General features: G+C 44.5%; 1 protein-coding gene across 1 annotated transcript; it reads left to right on the top strand.

Annotated features, from left to right (window-relative positions):
• Nucleotides 1-1,302: 1,302 nt before the first annotated feature.
• Nucleotides 1,303-2,017, top strand: LOC127309026 (non-specific lipid-transfer protein 2B-like). Its single transcript, XM_051340011.2, has one exon. The coding sequence runs from the start codon at nt 1,373-1,375 to the stop codon at nt 1,733-1,735; it is 363 nt and encodes a 120-aa protein (XP_051195971.1). The 5' UTR covers nt 1,303-1,372; the 3' UTR covers nt 1,736-2,017.
• The last annotated feature ends 23,006 nt before the right edge of the window (nt 2,018-25,023 follow it).

The following is a 25,023-nucleotide window of genomic DNA, read 5'->3' as shown; positions in this document are numbered from 1 at the left end:
ATCCAAACACTGCCGGATCGATGCACTTAATACGGTCCTATCGATTAGCGCTCACCGACGACCTCGTCTTCCTGCTCTCACTCGGATCCCCTATTTAAGCCCCTGTGTTTCCTCGTATCCTCCTCAGGCTGCTCATAATGGGGAGTAACTTAGACTAGTAACATATGCCATGTTACTAATCTAGGTTACTACCTTCATAGTGGGTAGTAACATATATGTGGTGTCATGCATTGTGTCATTTATTATGTTGTAGACTCATTTTGCCTTGGGGTGTGTGATGTTATGGTAACATAGCTAGTTACCACCTCACTCTCTTTCTTCATTTATTCGCATGCCATGTCATCAAAATGCCTTGAGATGTGTGATGTTACTAGCTACTCCCTCCGTCCCAGTTCATAGGACTTACGCGTATCCCTAGGTCGTAAATTTAACGATGATAATGCAACATATGTATTACAAAATATATATCATTAGAAAGCTTAGATGTTCTACTTTTTAATGATATATTTTTTATATTATATAAATAATATTATGTTGGCTAAATTAACAACCTAGAAATACGCGCAAGCCCTATGAACTGGGACGGAGGGAGTATGTTACTCCCACTATGAGCAGTCTCACCCACCATCACTCGCTCCATCTAGCAAACCTAGCTATCTAAGGCCGGTGCCAGCGCAGGCGGTAGCGGAGGCGGTAGCGGCGGCGACGGGGCGGGAGAGGCGGGAGGCGAGGCGGGGCTGGAGCGGCGAGCGGCGGGCGCTCGCCGGCGGTAGCGCCGCTACCGCCGGCTGTCGCCCGCGTTGGCGGCAGATGGAGGCGGAGCGGGGCGGAGGCGGGGCGGCGCGTTGGCGGCAGCGGGCGAGAGAGGCGAGAGGTAGAAGAAGAGACCTGGTCGGTTTTTTTTCTTTTTTTCTTTTTTTCTTTCCTTCTTTTATTCTTTAAATGTCAGTTTTTTTTTTATTTTCTTTCCTTCTTTTATTTTCTTTCCTTTTTTTACTCTTTCAGTTCAAAATACAAACACAAGTACACACTTGTCATATAGGCTATTTAGAAAAACAAGAAACATAATTTGTATTTTTATTAATTATTATGTAATCGGTAACATTTTTAGTTGAATAATTTCTTGCATTATTTTGAATGTCTAAACAAAATCGAGTGAAATAACTTAATGTGGAAAAGAAATGGTGATGTAGAGGAGAGAGAAGTGAGAGTGGGGACTATAGCCCATGCATTGGCAAGGTGGTGTGAGAGTGGGGTGAGAGTGGGGTGAGAGTGAGAGAAAAGCTGACGTGGCGGGGCGGGAGTCGGGCGGTGCATTGGCACCAGCCTAATCTCCAGCCACACCCAGCTCACCACTAGCTCGAGGTAAGAGATGGCCCGCGCTGCAGCAGCCCAGATCGTGGTGGTCGCCATTGTGGCGGCGATGCTCCTCTCGGCACCTTTCGCCGCCAACGCCGCCATCTCATGTGGTCAGGTGAGCTCTGCCTTGAGCCCCTGCATGGCCTACGCTAAAGGCGGCGCCGCCCCGTCCGCCGGCTGCTGCAGCGGCGTCAGGAGCCTCGCCAGCTCCGCCAAGAGCACCGCCGACAAGCGTGCCGCTTGCAACTGCCTCAAGAAATTGGTCGGGAGCATCAGCGGGATCAACGCTGGTAACGCCGCCAGCATCCCGTCCAAGTGCAAAGTTAGCATCCCCTACGCCATCAGCACCTCCGTCAACTGCAACACCATCAACTGATCGATCCACACTACTCCTCGCCGGCGCCGCAGTCACACACATTTACACCTATATTATTTATACTGAATAAAAGCTCCGATCTCCCCGTCAGAGATCGAGAGGAGTACGAGCACTAGAGCCAGCCCTCCGTGGGTCGTGGCCGGCCACCATTGTATCAGTGTTTGATTGTTCCTTTCACTCCGTTTGAGGAGAATCCATCGAGAGTTTGCTTTGTATATCATATTTATGGACTGCCAGTGTAGTGTATATCTGGATTAATACATATTTAAATTTATTCCGTCACCTGCCAAAGCCCGAAACCAGTGCCAACTCCAGCGCCGGCGCCCGCGATACCGTCTTCTTTCGTCGGACCTGCGCCGGCGATGAAATGCAGCGACTGTGGCTCGTACCGCGACTCCACATGCAAGGTCGACGCTGCCAAGGCGCTTCCACCTGCGATGACTGCAAGTCCAAAGCGATAGGAAACTGCGACGACCTTTGCTCTGGATACGTATGTGATGACTGCAGCGAGAAGACTCGTGGGTTCTGCGGGGGCTACTGCAGCAAAAGCTGCGCCTTCACCTGCCTATGAAGAAAAGAAGCTAGGCCGGCTGGGCAGGGCCGTGGTATATGTGCATTTTGTTGCATGGTCGAATCGTGCCTGCTGTTTTACGCATGGCCTTGGCATGCTGCGACACATATTCATGTTTAGAGTACCTTTACACTGGTAGAAAAAGGGTCTTTAGTCGCGGTTCGCAACTGGCATTAATCCCGGTTGCGCAATCGCGACTAATTAAGCGCGACTAAAGGCCCTCCCTTTTAGTCGCGGTTGTTTACGAACCGCGACTAAAGGCCCGTTCACGTGGGCGCCAGGCGTCCGTCGGGGCGGAGGACCTTTAGTCGCGGTTCGCGGGTTTAGGGTTTTAGCCCCTCCCCCCCCCCCCCCCTAAATCTGGTTTCTTTTTAGTGTTTTATTTTTTTTATAGTTTATTTTGTGTTTTATTTTTATTTTGAAGAAGTTTCAGTACACATATTCTACGCTACTATATACATGCATATGAATGTACAATTTCAAACAAGTTTGAAATTAGAAACAAGAAGAATTCAAGAGGAATATACAATATATATTCAATCTCGGATGACCATATACAACTTCGAACAAGTTTCCATACACAATTTACGCCATCAGAAGTTCTTCGTCCTCGTAATAGTGTTCTCCTTTAGGATGGAGCACTTCCCTCATCAAAAATCCTGCTAATTCCTCTTGAATTGGTCGGAAGCGAGCTTCTGTACTAAGCGTCTTCCGCAAGTTATTCCTCCACACGTTGCTATCCGACGGCTTCCGCTCAGAGGTGTGTCTCCAGATGAACTCACAAACATAGTATCCACATAGATTGGTCCCCGGTGGCTGAATATCCACATTAAGTAACCTTCTAAAATCTAGCTCTTTTTTGAATTCACCGACCATTTCATCTGAGAACCGTCTCCAAACCCTACAGGGCAAAGAAAATTAAATGAACAAGGGAGTTATTAGTTACTTGATATTAGGAAATGAACGAAAGAGGCCGATCGATATAGAGCGCAAATGATTGACAATAATTACCTTTGCAGCATATTTCTCATGTTGACCCAAAGTTTTGAATCCATATTCAGAGAGTCCATGATGAGAACTCTGGAGGTGTGAAATTCAATTACTAACAGAATCCAGTGGAACCTGCGGACACGTTACATGCACAGTCATGCATAACTCATCGATTAGACATACCATGCATGGAGTAAACAAAAGAGAATGTGCTCAAGACAGAAACACTCACCCAAAATGGTAAGGAAATAGAATTTGACTTTTGAGTTACTGCTTTGTAAGAAAATCCCACAGGTCTTTCTCCACGTCGTGGGGGAATCTTTCTAACACATATCCATTAACGATATGTGGATCAATGAACCCAACATCATGGATGTTCATTTTTCTGCATTCCCCAATCTTCATTCTGCATAATAGCGTACACAACAATATAGTTAAGACAATATATATAGTGCAGACAATGAACGAGATGAGGTAGAAATAAATCACTTACATAACGTAGCAACTGATGATAGATTTGTCGAGCTCGCGCAGATTGAACAGCTGGAACATTTCACTCATATGAACTGTTACATAGTAATGTTTGAAGTGATGCTCATGTCTAACTTCCGCATAAATATATTCTTTGTCGGCCTTATTTTTTATGAAACCCTTGTACCAACGTAGCAGATTTCCCATTTGTGCTGGTAGACTCTCTTCCTGCGCAGGCTCGACGAGAGGCCCATTCGGCACATATGTAAATGCTACCTCACTCATTGGCGCATCCTCAAGGCCTAACACTGCACGAAGAGTCATACCGAACTCGGCCGCTTTTTCTTTGGCACCCGCTACAGTCATTCCCTGTTCTGCCGCAGCTTCCTTGATAGCGGGGTCCATTAGTTCAAAGTCCTTATCCATATCGGCTCTGAAGGACAATGTCATAGCATCCGGACCGGCGGCTTTCACTATGAGCGGGGGGATCGATTGTTTATTCTGTTCCCCGAGCTGGGCAACTTGTTTCCCGCTTTTTTTACTTTCTTCTTTCTTCTCCTCCAAGGCTTTCTTCTCCTTCTCCGCCAAGGCTTTCTTCTCCTTCAATATTTCAGCTTACCTACGAAGTTCACGTCCATAGTCGTCAGGCATATTCTTCTCGGCTTGGGACGGTGTCGTCAAAAATGACTTAGCCCACTTCTTTTCCTTCTCAGTAAATACTGGCTTGGGCTCAGGCTCTTTTTTCGCCTTCATATCCGCCTTCCATTTCTCATGGTGAGCAGCCGCGGCCGCGTTGGTTTCCTCGACACTAAGTTCCCAAGGTCTCGGGATGAGAGGCTTCAGTGATGGCTCCGGTACCTTTGTGATCTTAGGTACATAAGGGTCCGGGTTAATAGTCCAGGAGGGGGTTGCCTTGCTCTCCGCCTGCTTCTGCTTCTTCGCCGGAGGTGGATTGGGGGGCGGCGTACCCGCCGGAGGAGGACTGGGGGGCGGCGGCTGCTTACCCGCCGGAGGCTGTGGATTTGGGGGCGGCGTCGGCTGACGTGAAGGAGGTGTAGGTGAACCACCACCACCACCACCGCCGCCACCACCACCACCACCGGAGGGGTGTGGACTTGTTAGCCTTGGCGCCTCGCCTGGAAACACTATGTACTTCTTTTTCCATAGAATGAACTGGCGCTTGAGATCTCCAAGTCTTCTCTCCCCTTCGGGTGTAGCATAGTCAATCTCCAGGTCCTCAAACCCTTGGACTATGTCTTCCACCGTGACACGAGCATAGTCATCTTCAATGGGGTTGTTGTGATGGAGTGCTCCAGGTGTACAGGGTAAAGCACTGCCGGTAGCTACCTTCGTGGAAATGTTCCCCACTGTATAATGCAAATCACATTCTTTCATCTCCTTTACATCATCCACGGGGTAGTGAGGCTCCGGTGCACGAATCTCGATCGTCGGTGCATTAGCACCAGCCGAGGTGAAGGGTGCATTAGCACCAGCCGGGGCCAGCAAGGGTGCATTAGCACCAGGCGGGGCTTCCATGGAAGCCACGCTGCTTCTTCGCTGCTAGCTTCCGAGATCTTCATGCGGCCCTGCAGATGATCTTTCTTTTAGTAGTTCATTCACAATCTGCTTCACCTCATGGAGTTCCGATGCCAACTTCCCAGAAGATCTGCATCCCGATCCGTCTTTCTCTTACGGCTTCTGTAACAGTACGGGTCATTGTCCTGGGAAAACCCTACTTTCCACGGAATGGGGCCTTTGCCTCGTACACGTCCTGGGTGTTCATGATTCCCGAGGGCAAGTGTCAGCGCGTCGTTCTCTCTGTTGAACCCGATCTTCCCCTCTTGAGCTAGGGTCATTGCGTCATTAAGGGCTTGGGTGGGTTTAAACGCTTTCTTCCGGTGAACACACATCTCTGTCTCCGGGTCTAGCGATCCCCCATGCCCGTACCACCAGCTTTTGGCCCTTGGGTCCCATCCCTCTGTACCTAGAGGGATTCCTCGCGCCCTCAGGTCGTTCTCCATCTTCTCCCACTTAGGCTCCGAAAGGTGGTATCTTCCTGGCCCCATAATATGATTGTACTCTTTCTTAGCCGCATTTTCCTTATTTTTTTTCGATATTTCCATGAAATGCTCCGATTTCTTTTGCCTCACAAATTCTGACCAATCATCTTTCAGTTTCTCATATTGTCCATTGAAATCCGGAGTCTTGTTCTGGTTGACATAGTCACGGGCTAAACTTTCTTGAAGTTCCGGAATGCTTCGGCCATCTTCTGAAGAGCGAACTCTTTGACTAGCCTCCTCCTCTCACGTCCCCCCGGAATCTCGTTACCGAATTCATCGACTTTGTTGTATTCCGGAGGTAGAATGAAATGTTCCATAAGCTTTCTGCAGCAATCCTTTTTCGTTCTCTTGTCGACAAAACTGAAACCAAGACGTGCCTTCTTTGGCTCATTCCATTCCTGGACGGTGATCGGAACGTTGTCTCTAACAACGACTCCGCATTGGTTGATAAACTTTGTGGAGTGCTTTTGGGGCTCCAGCGGCTTGCCGGTTGCACTGACAACATCGATGGTATATGTTTCTCCTTGTTTCATCGTCTTGGTTTTGCCACGCTTTGTCGTACTCGATTTTTTCGACGATCCGGCCGAGGGCTAAAAAAAGAAAGAGAGTCGCGCGTTAATACATATTTATTCAAATTTCAGTAAGTTTGTATCACCAGAGGCTCAATGTATATATATACCTCGCCGGAGGTGGTTGCAATTCGAGATCGTCGTTTGTCGACGGTTGACCTCCATCGACAATGTCCGTTCCTTCGTCATCACCTTGTTGACGACCTTCACCTTCACCGTCAAGGTTCAGATAAGAAGAGACATCCTCTTCTTCATCTTCTTCGGCCGGCACATAAGGAATATCGCCTTTTATGATGCCAAATATATGTTCTTCAGCATCCGCATCATAGTTTCCCATAATCGGGTCGGCTCTATCGTCCGCCATCTGTCACTCCTGAAAACATGTAGTAAAAACTAATTAATTAAGTAAAGAAGGGGGGCGGTGGCGGTGGCAAAAGGACGGTGGCAAAAGGGGAGTCCGACTACGACTTGGCCAGGATTATCACATCTCTTCTACATATACAGAGAGAGGGCGACGAGGGAGGCGAGTGGGGGGACGCGTATTAGATGTGTATATGCGGACGACCTCGACTCGCAGTGACCGCGTGACCGAGAGACCGCCGCTCACCTCTGCCAATGGACTGGGTGATCGGCGCGGCCGTTCCGCGCCGGTATATATAGGGACACCCCAACGCCGGGGGTCGAAGGTGGAGCAAGAGGAGGCGGAGCGAGGGTACGTAGGAGGGCGAGGAAGGGGTGGGAGAGGGTGTCGCGGAAGAGGCGCGAGACGGGGCGGCAGACGACGGCGTCACGGAGAGGGAGGCGGAGGATCGAGGACGTTGTTGAGCGCGTCGGCGGCGATTAAAGGTTAGTTACAAATTCAAAAAGCTAAAAAAAACTAAAAAAAAACTTAGTTACAAATTCAAAAAACTAAAAAAAAACTTAGTTACAATTTAATTAAGTTACAATTTATTTAAAAAACAACTTAGTTACAAATTTAATTACACTTTAATTAGTTACAATTTTAATTAGTTAAAAAACAAAAAAAAACGGCACGCGCGTCTCTCTCCCGTACAAATTTTATTTACAATTTTGGTTACAACTTTAATTAGTTACAACTTTAATTAGTTATTTTTTGTTAAGTTATTTTTTTGTGAAGTTAAAAAAAACAAAAAACAAAAGAATGTGTACGTGATCGAGAGAGGGGCGCCGTGTACTGTGGCGCCCCTCTCCCGCGGCGCGGTGGACGGCGGCGGCGGCGGCCGGCGCGCGTGGTGTGCGGCGGCGTGTGGCATATAGCGCGGCGACGTTTCGGCGGCGCGCGGAGAGGCGGCGACGTACGGGGCGGCCGGCGCGGAAGAGGAGAGACGGCGACGGTCTTCGAGGGCGGCGCGGCGACAGACGGCGATGCGGCGCGGTGGACGGCGGCGGTCTTCGAGGGCGACGCGGCGGGGCGCGGAAGAGGAGAGCTCGGGCGTCGGCGGTTTCGAGAGAGGAAAAAGAAGTGAAACGCGCCAGGCGCCCCGCGTGAAATTTATAGCGACGAGCCTTTAGTCGCGGTTGGTAACACCAACCGCGACTAAAGGGTACCCTTTCCCGAATTCCAGCGGTTCCCGCGGAAAGACACTTTAGTCGCGGTTGGCGAGGCCAACCACGACTAAAGGTCTTTTTGAAAATTCTTTTCATTTCTAAATGTTAAAAATACAAATAATTTATCAAAAAATTCTAAAAAATAAAACTAATTCATTTCTAAATATTAAAAATACAAATAATATATCAAAAAATTCAGAAAAATAAAACTAATTCATTTCAAAATGTTAAAAATACAAATAATATATCAAAAAATTCAGAAAAATAAAACTAATTCATTTAAAAATCTGAAAAATACAAATAATTTATCAAAAAATTCAGAAAAATCCAATTTCTTCCCTCATCTGTCTTCCCGCCTCCCGCTTCCCACAAGTTCTTCCCGGCCGCCTCTGTCTTCCCGCGCCCCTCTTCCCGCCAGTTCTTCCCGCCTCTGTCTTCCAAATTTCATGAAGACTACGAGTATGCATATTATACGCCTAGGCAGAGTATGACTAAATCAATCCAAATTTCATGTATCATCAGTGGTATCTCGAATCAATCGAATCATTCGAAAATGGACACCAAACACATCACAGATAATATAATTCACATGATCCATTCAACAAAGTTTGGTACAATAAATTATTACACATCATTTCTTCCCTTGTGTCCCTGCTTGCTTACGATTGTACCGTATCCATGGAGCATCCTCATCATTTAACTTAATGCTTGGGTCAGTGTTCACTTTGAAGGGCGGAATTTCACCAAACATATTATAATCTTCTGACATGTCTGTCTTGTCCTCCACTCCCACGATGTTTCTTTTTCCTGAAAGAATAATGTGGTGCTTTGGATCATCGCATGATGTACTGATCGTTTTCTTATCTTTCCGTTTCCTCGGTTTGCTACTCATGTCCTTCACATAGAAAACTTGAGCGACATCTTTGGCTAGGACGAATGGTTCGTCAAGGTAACCAAGATTGTTGAAATCCACCATTGTCATTCCATATTGCTCGTCCACCTTTACCCCACCTCCTGTTAGCTTGAACCATTTGCACCGGAACAAAGGGACCTTAAAGGAGGGTCCATAGTCAAGTTCCCATATCTCCTCTATGTAACCATAATATGTGACCTTTTGCCCATTCTCGGTTGCTGCATCAAAGCGGACACCACTGTTTTGGTTGGTGCTCTTTTTATCTTGGGCGATCATGTAAAATGTATTCCCATTTATCTCGTACCCTTGGAAAGTCGTTATAGTCGAAGATGGTGTCTTGGCCAACATGTACAGCTGATCTCTAACATCATTGTCATTCATTAAATATTTTCGCAACCAACTGCCGAAAGTCTCCATGTGGGCCTTTCTAATCCAGGATTCAGGCTTCCCCGGGTTGTCTGAGCGTAAAATATTCTTGTGTTCCTCGAAGTACGGAGCCACCAAGCTGGAATTTTGCAGAACTGTGTGGTGTGCTTCAGTCATAGAATGGCCGTCCATACATATCGTTGATTTCCTTCCGATCGTGCCTTTTCCACTTAGTCTCCCCTCGTGCCGCGATTGAGGAATACCAATCGGCTTAAGGTCAGGAACATAGTCAACACAAAACTCAATTACCTCCTCATTTCCATAGCCCTTGGCGATGCTTCCTTCTGGCCTAGCACGGTTACGAACATATTTCTTTAATACTCCCATGAACCTCTCAAAGGGGAACATATTGTGTAGAAATACAGGACCGAGAATGGAAATCTCTTCGACTAGGTGAACCAGGAGGTGCGTCATAATATTGAAGAAGGATGGTGGGAACACCAACTCGAAACTGACAAGACATTGTACCACATTGTTCTGTAACCGTGGTAGATCTTCTGGATTGATTACCTTCTGAGAGATTGCATTGAGGAATGCACATAGCTTCACAATGGCTACTCGAACATTTTCCGGTAGGAGCCCCCTCAAAGCAATCGGAAGCAATTGCGTCATAATTACGTGGCAGTCGTGAGACTTCAGGTTTTGGAACTTTTTGTCCGCCATATTTATTATTCCCTTTATATTCGACGAGAAGCCGGACGGGACCTTCATACTGCTCAGGCATTCAAAAAAGATGACCTTCTCTTCTTTGGTAAGAGCGTAGCTGACACGACCTTGAAACCATTCCGGATGCCGGTCATCTGGGTCTTTCAAATGTTGCTGGTCCTGCCGTGCTTCCTTTGTATCATTTGTCTTCACATACACGCCCGCAGGCTTCGGCCGGTGATCTGCCTTGCTGTTGAAATGCTTGCCTTTCTTTCTTACGTTATGATGTCGGTGAAGAAATCGACGATGCCCCAGGTACACGTTCTTCTTACAATTACCCAGATATACACTTTCCGTCTCATGTAAGCAGTGCGTGCATGCATTGTATCCCTTATTTGTCTGTCCCGAAAGGTTACTAAGAGCAGGCCAATCATTGATGGTTACGAAAAGCAACGCTCGTAGGTCAAATTCCTATTCTTTGTGCTCATCCCACACACGTACACCAGGTCTGCCCCACAACTGTAAAAGTTCATCAACTAATGGCCTTAGGTACACATCGATGTCATTGCCGGGTTGCTTCGGACCTTGGATGAGCACTGGCATCATAATGAACTTCTGCTTCATGCACAACCAAGGAGGAAGGTTGTAGATGCATAGAGTCACGGGCCAGGTGCTATGGCTGGAGCTCTGCTCGCCAAAAGGATTCATGCCATCTGTACTTAGACCAAATCTTATGTTCCTTGCGTCAGCTGCAAAATCTTTGAACTCTCTGTCGATCTTTCTCCATTGCGTTCCATCAGCGGGGTGTCTCAACTCCCCGTCCGACTTACGGTCCTCTTTGTGCCATCGCAACAACTTGGCATGCTCTTTGTTCCTGAACAGACGTTTCAACCGTGGTATTATAGGAGCATACCACATCACCTTGGCGGGAACCCTCTTCCTGGGTTTCTTGCCCTCAACATCGTCACCAGGGTCATCGCCTCTGATCTTATAACGCAATGCAGTGCATACCGGGCATTCATTCAAATTCTCGTATTCACCGCGGTAGAGGATGCAGTCGTTAATGCATGCATGTATCTTTAGAACCTCTAAACCTAGAGGGCAGACAACCTTCTTTGCTTCGTACGTACTGGCGGGCAACTCGTTATTCTTTGGAAACATATTCTTCAATATTTTCAGCAAATTTTCAAATCCCGAATCAGATAGACCTTCCCGTGCCTTCCATTTCAGCAAATCCAGTGTGCAGCCCAGCTTTTTCAGACCATTATCGCATCCTGGGTACAGCGACTTTTTGTGATCCTCTAACATGCGATCCAAATTCTCCCTCTCCTTTCCAGTTTCGCAGCGTCTCCGTGCATCAGCAATGGTCCGACCAAGATCATCAGCGGGCTCATGATCACGTGCCTCTTCTTCACCTTCCCCTTCACCGCCCCCTTCACCTTCCCCACCTTCAGCATCCTCCATGAAAGTATCACCGAAATGATCAGGATAGTTGTCATCGATGATAGCATCCCCTTCTTCATCTTCTTCCATTCTAACCCCTCTTTCTCCATGCTTGGTCCAACAATTATAGCTTGGCATGAAACCCTGCCGAAGCAGGTGCAGGTGAACGTCTCTTGAGGAAGAGTAACCCTTCTGATTCTTACAGGCAGCACATGGACAAATAACAAAACCCCCCTGCTTGTTCGCATTAGCCACTACGAGGAAATCTTTCAAACCCGTAATGAACTCGCCGGAGAGTCGGTTACCGTACATCCATTGCCGATTCATCTGCATTATTATTATATAAAGTATATAATTAACCATCATGCATTTGTTAAACTAACTAGCTACAAATAATAGAAATTAAACAATGAACTACACACATGCATATTTTATCAATGACACTTGAAAAGTTCAAGTTGCTAACCGCGATCGAGGAGAAAAATAAATGAGAAAGCTCAAGTGTGGCTCGAACACTTCATATCATGTTGGTTTCATACTCTCGGGCATTTCATCGAACACCTTGTGTGCATATGTGGATCCAAAGTGTAACATCCCAAATTTTCAAACAAAGAAGAAAATGAATTTCCTTTTTCCAAAAATGAGAACCAACAAAAACTTTTATTAAATCAATGACTATGCATAGTGCTCATATCTAATCCTTGTGTTATTGCCATAATGATTCTTGGTATGCTTATCAAATGTTCCAAAACCCTAAACCTCACCCTTCTTTTTACCCTCCAAGATAAAAACAAAATAAAAAGAAAGTAAATTAAAAAGAAAAGTCCTAGGTAAGCCTATGGCTATTCTTGCAAATAATAAACTATGCCATGTTCTATCTTGTTTAGATGGTTTGAAAAACATCAACAAACCCAACCTATCACTTACCAACTAAATCCAATGTGAAACAAAAAGAAAATAAAAATATGCATAGAGGCATATGTGGCACATAGCCATAATGACAAATCTTGACCTATGCCCTCTTACCTTACCCAAATGGTTTGAAACCTTTACCAAACTCAATCTAACACTCAATAAACACTAAACCATGCCTTAGTGAAGCAAAGAAAAAGAAAAGAAGAAAATAAGAAAAAATGCAATTCATCACATACATGTGCTTATGGCCATTTTGTAAAACTTTGACCTAGGCCAATTTAGCTTGTGCCATGGCTTGTATAATGTTACTAAACACTTAATAACACTTTTTGAATCAAAGAAACTCAAATCAAATCAAATTTGAAATCAAATTATGCTCACATGAGATAATGGTCAAATCTGCCATTTATATCATCCTACCCACTTTGAGCCTCTGTATTAAGATATTTTTAAACTAAACCACCTCAACTCTTTGCACCTCATCCAAGACCTCATCAAGGAGAACAACTTTGGTCAAAACCACCCATGCAAATTCTTCCTCAATTCCTTAATATACTCAAGCAAAGTAGGGACATCCAATCAGATTCAAGATGGTGCCCATTTTAAAATTTCACAAACCAACTCAAATTTGCACCCCACCACCACCATTGTGTGCCAAATATTATATGAATCAACTCCACCAAAAATATTTGCAAAATTCAAAAAATTTCTTCTTGCGGCCATTGTGTCGAACACCTTGCAGGCAGGAACCACATAAGAGCCCATACCTAGTTTAAACAATGAAATTTGGCCTAGCTTGGATGCTCTGATCATCCACAGTACCCCTGCACCTCTCCTCTACCTCACCATGCCCTTGCACCACTGTTCCACGGCCACCCATGACCAATGCCATGCCATGTCAACCATCATGCCCACCACCATGCCAACCCTACTCCCCTGCCCTCTCTAGTCCCTCTCACCTTGTCAATAGGACTTGACTCACCACACTGATCATCACCAAGCCAGAGGTGACCCAAGGAGAACCCTGCACACTCCAATGCCACCCCATGTCAGCCTCATGCTCAACATCATGTCACCCCTACCCCTGGACCTATCCTCTCCCTCTGACCATGTCCCTTAGCCTCACCACATCATGCTGAGCATGCTAGACATGGTCTCTGGCCAAGGAGAGCAAGCCAGTACCCTGGACACGACGTGGTCACCGCGCCCAGGTCATGCCAGGACACGCACGGGCACGCCCTGGACGTGATAGTGCACGCACGCGCCCCGCTGACCCTGACCGCCCCGCGGCCTCTCCTTTCTCCCACCGACTCGCAGTGACCTCAGCAACCTCCCAGACACCCTCAATTGGCCGCGGACAAGCTGTAGACGACGACTTCGTCCTCGACCGCCGCAACTGTACCTCGGTACACGCTTATGTCGCCGCTGATTTAAACTACCCCTTGCTACGCCAGGACGCTCCCAAGGACTGCCTCGACGTCGCCAACAGTCCTATGACGTCGCCCTGCCCCTTCCGCGCCTGTAGCGTCGTCTCCTTCCTCGACCTCGCCGCACCCCCTCGGCACTCCTCGCCATCTATAAAAGGAGACCACCCCGAGACGAATTCCTCACACAAACTTGCTCTCCTCTTCTCCCTTGCTCTCCTCGAACACTAGCTAGCCCACATTGTCGCCGGAATCAAGCCAATTTCGCCGGAGACCGCCGGAGCCAGTAGCAGAAGGCGCCGTCGAAATCGGCCACCTCAGCTCCTCCCACGACCACCATTCGCCTCGCCGTCGTCAACAACATCGAGCATCGCCAACGCCCAGCCTCGCCGATCGCCGGTGAGCTCGCCGGGACCAAACCCTCGCCGCCCGTAGCTCTGGTTCTCGTCGGAGACGACGACGAGCCACGACCGCCCGATCCCTGTCTAATCCTACGGTCCTCGTTGATCGGTACCGCTTCGGGTTTTAAAAGAGGCTGACAGGCGTGCCCCACCTTGTCAGGCGGCCCGCGTGCAACGCGCGCATAGCTGGGCCGGCCCGTTAGATTTTCCCGCGTGGCCCGTTAAATTCAAATCTGATTTATTTCTTTGATTCAAATTTACTTGCAGATGCTTTATTCAAAATCAAATAGAATCAAATCAACTTGGCCAAATTTAGTGAATTTGATGTTGTTGGAAAGCTTGTGAAAATATCTATCCAACCCCACTGGATTCACATCAAGATCTATTGTAGAATTTGAATAGTAAAAAGAACAAGAAAGAGAGTTTTCAGAATTCAAATAAATTTATAAAATCAACCATAATGAATTTTGAGGTGAATCCAATTGCTATAATTCACATTTCAAGTACCCTAATTGTTTATGTAAAAACATAGCATAGTTGTTTGTATGATCATGGGCTAGAATCAAAAATTGGCTATGTAGTCAATACTAGCCCATTTAAATTATTTTCAAATTTAGGATTTTACATCTATGAGGTGTAGCACCTCATTTAAATCATTTTCCTAAGTAGTGTGAAGTAATGTGATGACCCTTGTTGCATGGTCTCATACTTGCTCACTTGAGGATCTTAAATCACATAGTTATTTAAATTGCATGAGATAATGAATCTCATTTAAACCATTTTCCCCAAATAGTAAATATGAAATGTTGACCTTGGTCAACATGATCTCATACTTAGTATTTGAGGAAATTAAATCTTAACAAGGTTCAATGAGAGAAAATTATTTCTCCAAACTAAATAGAAACCCTAATCCATATTTCAATGAGAGGAAATTATTTTCCTAACACTAAGTAAGAAAACCCTAGCATAATTTTGGGGAGCAATGTTAAGTGATGATGCTAGATCATCTTGAGTGAGCCCTTAAGGCTAAACTAGTCTACTTAAGTATTGATTGGTGTTTGTATCCTCGTATTCGTTTATAGACGCTAGTCCCGGAGACTACGAAGAGGAGGCCTTCTACGAAGAAGAGGAAGAACACTTTGACCAGTACACCAACCAAGGCAAGCTATACTCTTGCAAGTTACCCACATGCCAGCTCTACTTGAGCAAGGCACCAATATTACACTACTTTGTGTTTTACTTTCCAAGTCCCAGTTTTTTTCTTCCAAAGCTTTTACTTTATTTATCAAAGCTTACTTTTATAGTTAACTTTGGTCTAAGTATAGAGTATTGCAAGAGCATCAAACTTAGCCTAGAGAGCTACAAGCTAGTTAGCACCCCTCATGACTAGTTGCTAGTGCTAAACTAAAATTGACTACTCTGGATGGGAACTTGTGAAAACCAATGACTTTGAAAACCTTGGAAGGATGAGTCATTCTATTGAGAGATTTTGAAGGTGAATATGACTTGTGAATGACATGGTGAATTTTACCAAAAACTGATGGTTGGGTTCGGATGCGATACCCTTCCAAATTTTAAGTACCCCCACAATACCTGAATCTGGGTAGGGCTTAACTGGAAACTTATGTATTTTAGTATGGGTTCTCTCTGAACAAGCGTCATAGGGGTTATGCCGAGGCTGCCTCCATTGAAAGTGAAATGACGTGAAATGAGGTGAATGTCCTATCCAAGCCCTGTGCAGTTCCCAGGCTGACGGTTTGTCTTCACTGGGAGGCCAAGCTCATGGGGAGAGGTGCCTATACTAGGGTATGTAAATGAAAGGTTATGATTGGTAGTTCGCGCACTGAGTGCGATAAATCAGGGCCAGTTACCCCTGGCGGACTATTGCAATTGTTGTGGCACAAGTGTACAACCTCTGCAGAGGGTAAACCTATTCGAATAGCCGCGTCCGCGGTCATGGACAGTTGGAAAGGCCATACTGTTCCGTCATCAGAACTTTTCAAAAATGTGAATGGTGACTTGTGGCTTGAGTTTGAAAGGTGAATTTGACTTTGAATCACGACAGAGTTGTGGGAATGACACTAATGTTCCCACTTGAGTTAAGTTAGGCAAATGAAGAGTCTTTGTTTACTAAAGTGCTTATGAAATAAAACTGGCTTTATGCAAATGAACCTAGAGCTTAGCACCCCCTTACCATAGTTGATAGTACTTACATGAGTATTAGTTTGCGAGTACTTTAAAGTACTCATGGCTTTGTCCCTGGCTATTCCAATGGCCAGACTATGAAGAGGAGCCCCAGTACCAGGATAAAGGACAGCAGGACGTCTACGATAATTAGGACTACTCCTGACTTCAACAGTTGCCTGTGGAACAGATGGACCGCGACCGCTACTTCGTTTCCGCTATGTGTTTTGTAATAGGATCTCTAGATCCACTATGTTGTATTAAGACTGGATCATGTGATCCTTTGATGTAAGACAAGTATGGTTTGTAATGAATGATGTTCTGTGATATCAATCTATTATGTCTCGCAAAAACAATATTCCTGGGATTGCGATGTATGGCATAATAGGCATCTGGACTTAAAAATCCGGGTGTTGACAAGTTGGTATCAGAGCCATTGTTTGACCTTAGGAGACCCTAGTTAGAATGGACGTCTGAAAAATTTAGTTTCAAAACAAATGAAGGGAATATTTAGGAAAACTTATTCTCACTCTTATCCTTGAGATCTTTTCAAAATGAGAAATCCATGCTCTACTTTTCCTTGTAATCCTACAAAAAAATTTGCACACTTGACCACTTCTCTAACTTACTCACCCTAATTCTTCACAGATGGAGTACAACTGTGAGTCCTACCAGCTTGGCCACGGAGGAAACCTAATGTTCGAGAAGGATTTGAAGCAACTAGTTGAATATCTAGGACGCTCGTATCCTGAGTTCTTTGGAGTACGCCTCAATAATCAGTCGGGAAAACAACCTCAGTGGGTAGTTACTGCAGATCTGAGAGGAAAGCTGGGAGCCCCAATTTGGGAAACCATCTGGTTTTCTGTAAGGGGAAACACTTGGAAGGAAGGAATAGCCAAAGCCATGCAAGAAGCACTCGCCCGTCTGTGTGGACAAAATGTGAACAAGCTCAAGAACACTCGTTTCATTTACTACCCAAGACATGACCCCATGGGAAGGCCAATAACCATGCCACCGCACCCGGAGAGGAACCCCTATGTTACATACCTGGATTTCATGCTGTACAAGACCCGCAAGGAGTTGGACAACGCCCGCGCATTTCGCCAAGCACATTACCCATGAAGACGAAGAATCTACCATTCCGGAAGAAGAGTAGTATCACTAGAGCACTCTCGTAGGTGTGAGTTTGTATCAGGATCCCTTGTATCGTAGAATGAATGAATGGTTCTTAAAACCACCGGTGTGCTAGTTATGTAATGTGTGATGCTTGGTATGAATGAAAAAAGTGTTGTTGGTTTTACCCCCTCAACACTACTCAAGTTTTCAAGTTTTGAACTTTTTGAACTTTAAACAAAACAAACCATAGAAATTTCCCTCTTATCTTATCATCGACCTCAATGTTCAGATGGCCCCACCAACCCGCAACAGCAACCAAGATGCAATGCTGCAGATGCTGCAGATGATGATGGCAGACCGAGAAGTAGAAAGAGCTGAAAGACAAGCCAATATTGCAGCCCTGCAGCAGATAGCCCAGAACAACCAAGGCCATGGAAACCATGATCATCCTGGATCAAAGCTGAAGAATTTTCAGAACACCAACCCTCCTATGTTCAGCAAGACCGAAGAGCCACTTGATGCAGATGACTGGCTCCAAACAATGGAGAACAACTTGGAAGTTGCGGGAGTAGAAGCCGCAGAGAAAGTACTGTTCGCCACCCACTACCTTTCAGGACCTGCAAGAGCCTGGTGGACAAGTGCCCGTGCAATGAATGCGGGACAAATGATGACTTGGGAAGACTTCAAACTCAAATTCAGCAAATATCATGTACCCCAGGGACTGATCAAGAAAATGAGAGACGAGTTCCGCGAACTCAAACAAGGAAGGATGTCCGTGGTCGAATACCACGACAGGTTTCTTACTCTGTCAAGGTACGCCCCGGATGAGACCGACACCAACGAGAAAAGGAAGGAGAGATTTCTGAACGGACTGCATGATGAAATGCAAACTGTGTTAGTGAACATTCCGTTCACTGACTTGGAAGCCCTTGTGGACTCAGCCATACAGATGGAAGGGAAGCTGCATCAAGCCAACGAGAACCGCAAGCGCAGGATGATGAACCAGAATGGACCCTACCATACACAGAAGTACCGCAACAACTCCTCTGGAGGATTTACCCCAAGACACAACAAGCCAACTGCTCAGACGTATCGCCCAAACTACACAAACAACAATGGAGGACCCCCGAAGCCCGGAGGCAATGATGACCCACAAATATAGGGGATCGCAACAGTCTTCGAGGGAAGTAAAACCCAATTTATTGATTCGACACAAGGGGAGGCAAAGAATATTTGTAAGCCTTAACAGCGGAGTTGTCAATTCAGCTGCACCTGGAAACAGACTTGCTTGCAATAGTTTATCAGTAGCAACAGTTTTATAGCAGTAGCAGTAGTGAAATATAAGCAGCAGTGTAATAAAGACAGCAGTAGTGATTATAGTAAACAGCAGGATTAAAATACTATAGGCACAGGGATGGATGAACGGGCGCTGCATGGATAAGAGAACTCATGTAGCAATCAAGGCAGGGCATTTGCAGATAGTAATAAAATAGTATCCAGTACTAAATAACCATATGCATGTGTTCCGTATATAGTCGTACGTGCTCGCAATGAGAAACTTGCACAACATCTATTGTCCTACCAGCCGGTGGCAGCCGGGCCTCTAGGGAATCTACTGGTAATTAAGGTACTCCTTTTAATAGAGCACCGGAGCAAAGCATTAACACTCCGTGATCACATGTTATCCTCATACCACAGCCTTCCCCTCCGGTTGTCCCAATTTCTGTCACTTTGGGGCCTCGGGTTCCGGACAGCAATATGTGTATACAACTTGCAGGTAAGATCCTAAAACAATGAATATCATCATGAATCAATAACATGTTCAGATCTGAAATCATGGCACTCGGGCCCTAGTGACAAGCATTAAGCATAACAAGTTGCAACAATATCATAAAAGTACCAACAACGGATACTAGGCACTATGCCCTAACAATCTTATGCTATTACATGAACAATCTCATCCAATCCCTACCATCCCCTTCAGCCTACAGCGGGGGAATTACTCACACATGGATGGGGAAAACATGGATGGTTGATGGAGAGGCGTCGGTGGCGATGATCTCCTCCAATTCCCCGTCCCGGCAGGATGCCAGAACGGAGTTTCTGGTCCCGAGACGGAGTTTTGCGATGGCGGCGGAGTTCTGGATGTCTTCTGGAAAATTGGTCGAACCCCCGTGCGTTTTTAGGTCGAAACCCTTAAGTAGTCCAGAGGGGAGCATCGGGGAGGCACGAGGGCCCCTCCCCATAGGCCGGCGCGGGCCCAATGCTGGCCGCGCCGCCCTATGGTTAGGGCGCCTCGTGGCCCTACTCCGTCTCGTCTTCTGGCTCCGTCAATCTTCTGTGAAAATAGGCCCATTGCGATTATTTCCGGGGATTTTCCTGAAAGTTGAGTTTCTGCACAAAAATAGGACACCAGGGCAATTCTGCTGAAAGCAGCGTTAGTCCGTGTTAGTTGTATCCAAAATACACAAATTAGAGGCAAAACAATAGCAAAAGTGTTCGGGAAAGTAGATACGTTTTGGACGTATCAACTCCCCCCAAGCTTAGCTTATTGCTTGTCCTCAAGTAATTCAGTTAACAACTGAGTGCGATAAAAGAACTTTCACGAACACATTTGTTCATATGATGTAAATATTCTCATGATATGGACGAGTACTTAGGCAATTCATAATAAGATACATGCAAATAAAGTCATCTAATAGTTATGTCAATCATGAAAAAGATACCAACAAACTAATAATAAGCATCATGAATCATATCTATCAGCAGGATTGCAATGTTCATAAAAAGATATGATAAAGTGGTATCTCGCTTGCCCGTATTTGTACAGCAAAACATAAATGCCCAGGCACCTCTGAATTTCATGGAAAGACTAGAAGTAAAGATTATCAAAGATAAAAGCATCAAAGTTATACCACAGTTAACCATATTTTGGGACAAGCATATTATACTAAGAATGACAGTTGTGCTCTCAAGAAGGTGCTCAAAGAAAGGATGGTGACTCAATGTAAAAGTAAAAGATTGACCCTTCGCAGAGGGAAGCAGGGATTAACATGCGCTAGAGCTTTTTATTTTTAAAACAGGAGTAAAATTATTTTGAGAGGTGTTTGTTGTTGTCAACGAATGGTAGTGGGCACTCCAACTACCTCGTCAACCAGACTTTCAAGAGCGGCTCCCATGAAGGACGTTATCTCTACCAGCAAGGTAAATCATCCCTCTTCTCTTTTGTTTACACACGTACTTTAGTTTTATTATGGATGACACTCCCCCCAACCTTTGCTTACACAAGCCATGGCTAACCGAATCCTCGGGTGCCTTCCAACATTCACATACCATGGAGGAGTGTCTATTTGCAAATTAAGTTGCTTACTGATAAATCAGGGCAGACCATGTGAAGAGAATTATTGATGAGAGTTAATTAATTGGGGCTGGGAACCCCGTTGCCAGCTCTTTTTGCAAAATTATTGGATAAGCGGATATGCCACTAGTCCATTGGTGAAAGTCTGTCAGGAGTAAATGACAAGGTTGAAAGGTAAACACCACATACTTCCTCATGACCTATAAAACATCGACACAAATTGAGAAGTATTTTGAAGGTTTCAAGGTAGCACATGAGAATTTACTTGGAATGGTTTGAAATGCCATGCATAGGTATTTATGGTGGACACTTTGGAATAACTTGGTTTTCAGGGGTTTGGAAGCACGAGCAACGTTCCTGCTCAGTACAGGTGAGGGCTAGCAATAGACTGGGAAACGACAATCAAGAGAGCAGTAACCGTCATAATCATGCTTGCGACAAAATAAATTAACGGAGGCATAAAAGTGATACAAGAACTCTGAGGTAAAGTAAATCATCGAGGCTTAATTGAGTTTTGTTCAGTCATATGCATGCGTGAGCATGTGCCAAGTCGATTCAAGTGAATTATTCAGAGGAGGATACCACAATGTCATACCTATCTATGAATAAAACAATGCAAACAAATATTTATAACATGCTACTCATATTAATAGATTGGAGCTAAACATGAGAGATCATGAACTACTAGAATTTCTTAAATGACATATACCTCACATGAACCAACTAAGCATGCTCACATGGATGAGTATATGTACAAAAATGAAAACAAATAGAGTTCATACCAGCCTCTCACCACAGTCGAGTTGTCGTAGATCGTCATTATTGCCTTTCACTTGTGTAGCTTGAATAATATGGAATGAAAACCAAGCTCCAGCCACCGAAGACCGCTGAACTCCATAGTGAACTTTACAAAACCAAAGAAGAACAACAAATATTTTTGGTGTTTTCGAATTGGAAACAAGAACAAAAGGAAACAAGCAAACAAAGTAAAATCTTTTTGGATTTTCTCATAACAAACCAACGATAGTAAATAAAGCAAAATAGGAACGAGAAACCAAATAAACAAATGGTAAAGAGAAACAACAGAAATATTTTTGGTCTTTTTGTGTTTTAGGAAAGAAACAAAGCAAAAACAAAAGAATGAAAACTAAAAGAGCCACATAAACACAAAGCAGCAGAAATTAGTCAAACTTGATAGCAGTACAGTAATCGATTTTTAATAAAATCTTCCGCTGTTCAACGCAAAAAGTGCTCAACTAATGAAAGTTAGATGATAACCTGGGGAACATGTACAAAAATTGGCTGCTCAAAATAACGTTCTGGCTATTTTTAAGAATTTTTTTAGTATCAGTCCAGAACCTGTTTTCAAACAGCACTTCCCCAAATATCATCTCCCTCTTATTAGAAACCACCTTAAGAAGCCAAACAAGTATGTACAAGTATCCAGCAATTGTAAAATGCAATGAATGAGTGATGCCGGCATACCTCCCCCCAAGCTTAGGCTTTTGGCCTAAATGGAGATCAACCCCACCGAGGGTCAGGGTTCCACACCGGTGGATCATACATGGCGTGGTCATAATAAGATCCCTGTGCAGCAGAAAAAGGATGAAGGCTCCACATGCCCAAAATGCTGATTTGAAGAACTTGCTGCATCGGATGACAAGTCGAGAGGTTCCTCGGCCTCCTCCATGCCGTCCCCTGCATGATGGCCGCTCCTCTCTATGTATGCATCAAGTTCATCTTCTGTGACCGACCAATTTTCCCTGGAACCAAGGTTAAACAAAGCAGGTGCAGGCAATCCAACTAGCCTTTCAGATTTAGTTACTCTCCACTTTTTCTTGAAAAAGGTTATCTCATAGGACAGGTTATTCAAATTAGACCAATTAGAAACAAAGTCATGTTTTATCATGGAAACAATATCAAGTTTCTCTATAGAGAGCTGAACATCAAGAGGGTGAGGTTCTACACCATGCATAGCTAGCAAACCAGAGGCAATGAGACCTCCACAAATTCCTCCTTTATCACGGTTAGTAGCAAGCCTAAAAGCTATCAAAGCACCCAAATTATAAGTTCTATCAAGTTGCAATGCAGCAGCTAAGAAAACCAAGTCATGGATGCATAACTTATTTGCATTCTTTCTAGCAAGAACGCACTTGGTGATAAAGTAAGCAAAATAGCGAATAGATGGGAGTTGAATACTACGAATTTTACCACTCTCATCTGAGAAGCTTCTTCCTTGATAGATCATCTCGTATAGATTCAAGAGTTGCCGTGGCAGCCCCCTAATCTTCTCACATGATCCCCATTGTGGCACTTTAATAGCTGCACAAAAATCATCAAAGGGCAAGTCAATAGTTTTATTGTAGATTTTATATCGAACCATAGGGTTAGGTTGGGACCAATGGAATTCAAAATCCTGCACCACTAACATGGTTAGTTTTGCATATTGGTAAGGTTCACCAACAACAAAATCTTCTAACCCTGCATTAGAAATTAGATTTTGAACATCCTGAAAAATTCCCGCACTTCTCATGAAATCGGTGCATGGGTAGTAGGAGGGGTATACTCCCTCTTCACGGTGGACTCTCATAACTTCATGTACCTCCAATTCATGTTGATTGAGTTGATGTCTATTCCACTCCATTTTCTGAAAATTTTCAACAATCATTATAAAAGTTGATTTTGAGAAATATAAATGAGGAAAACTACTATAGGAACTTGGTAGAGTGCTAAACATGCATCAAAACTAATTTTTACGACTTAGAACAAGCATGCAAACTCACTTAACATGTCACCTACAGCAGCAAAATACTCAAGATATACTCAACCAAACAAAATTCCATTTGGATAGTCGGAGGAGTCACATACCGGAGAACAAATGTGCCAAATTTCAGACAAAAATCTGGGCTGAGCAAAGAGATCGAGAAATCCTGAGCTCTCGGGCAAAAACGCGAGTGAGAACGAACTGGTACGAGTTTTTTCGGGAGAGAGAGTAGAATGGGGGGAAGAGATGACTGAGTGGGGCCAGGTGGGGCCCTCACCACATGGTGGCGCGCCCCTCTCCTTGGCCGCGCCGGCCCATGGGGGCCAGCCCTGGGGTGCCCCACTGGTCAGCCCCAGGCACTCCCAGGTTGCATTTTGAAAAATAGGACCACCGGTATAATTTTTGTAAATTTTTGAAAACTTCGAAAAATGCACATTTCTGGGTGTTAAAGTAACTATTACAGGGCAGAAAAAGATCTTCAAACTTCTAAACAACTAAAGCATCTTGCAAAACAAGTAGTACTACAACAAGCAAACAAGTGGGGAGAAAGAAAGAAATGTTGTTTAACTCTTCTATGCATATAAAATGTACTTGTTAACAAGGTTGATCAAGTCTTGCCACCAAATAAGTTTTACATGACATAAGAAGAAATAAACCTCAAATCAATCATGTTACCTTATATTGTATTGATATGGATCCAATCATAATGCTTTGATATCCTTGTATAGGCTCATATATAGGACAATCAATAACTCCCACTTTGATAGTTCTCAAATTAGAAATTGTATTAACTCCATATACTTTATCAATCCTCTTGGGAAAATAAACAGTATGCTCCTTGTCATCAACATTAAAAGTAACTTTTCCTTTATTGCAATCAATAATAGCCCCTGCAGTGTTAAGAAAAGGTCTTCCAAGAATAATAGACATATTATCATCTTCAGGCATTTCCAACACAACAAAATCAGTTAATATTAAGCAATTATTAGCAACTTGAACAGGAACATCCTCGCATATACCAACAGGAACAGCAGTAGATTTATCAGCCATTTGCAAAGATATATCAGTTGGTATCAACTTATCTAAATAAAGTCTCTTGTAAAGAGAAAAAGGCATAACACTAACTCCTGCTCCCAAATCACATAGAGCAGTTCTAACATAATTATTCTTGATGGAACAAGGGATAGTCGGTATACCTGGGTCTCCCAGCTTCTTTGGAACCGTGCCATTGAAATAGTAATTAGCAAGCATAGTGGAAATCTCCTCATTAGGAATCTTCCTTTTGTTAGAGACAATATCTTTCATATACTTTGAATAAGGAGGCAATTTAATAGCATCAGTCAAAGGAATTTGCAGGAACAAAGGTTTCATCCAATCACAAAATTTATTATAGTGTTCTTCCTCTTTTGATTTTAGTTTCTTAACAGGAAAAGGCATTTGCTTTTGAACCCAAGGTTCTCTTTCATTAC

The sequence above is a fragment of the Lolium perenne genome, chromosome 6 (assembly GCF_019359855.2).
Source record: "Lolium perenne isolate Kyuss_39 chromosome 6, Kyuss_2.0, whole genome shotgun sequence".
Taxonomy (NCBI): domain Eukaryota; kingdom Viridiplantae; phylum Streptophyta; class Magnoliopsida; order Poales; family Poaceae; genus Lolium; species Lolium perenne.
The sequence above is the reverse complement of the archived record's forward strand: the minus strand, read 5'-3'. Positions and strand labels throughout refer to the sequence as shown.

Coding starts and splice junctions, on each gene's coding strand:
- LOC127309026 (XM_051340011.2), top strand. CDS start 1,373: ATGGCCCGCGCTGCAGCAGCCCAGATCGTGGTGGTCGCCATTGTGGCG.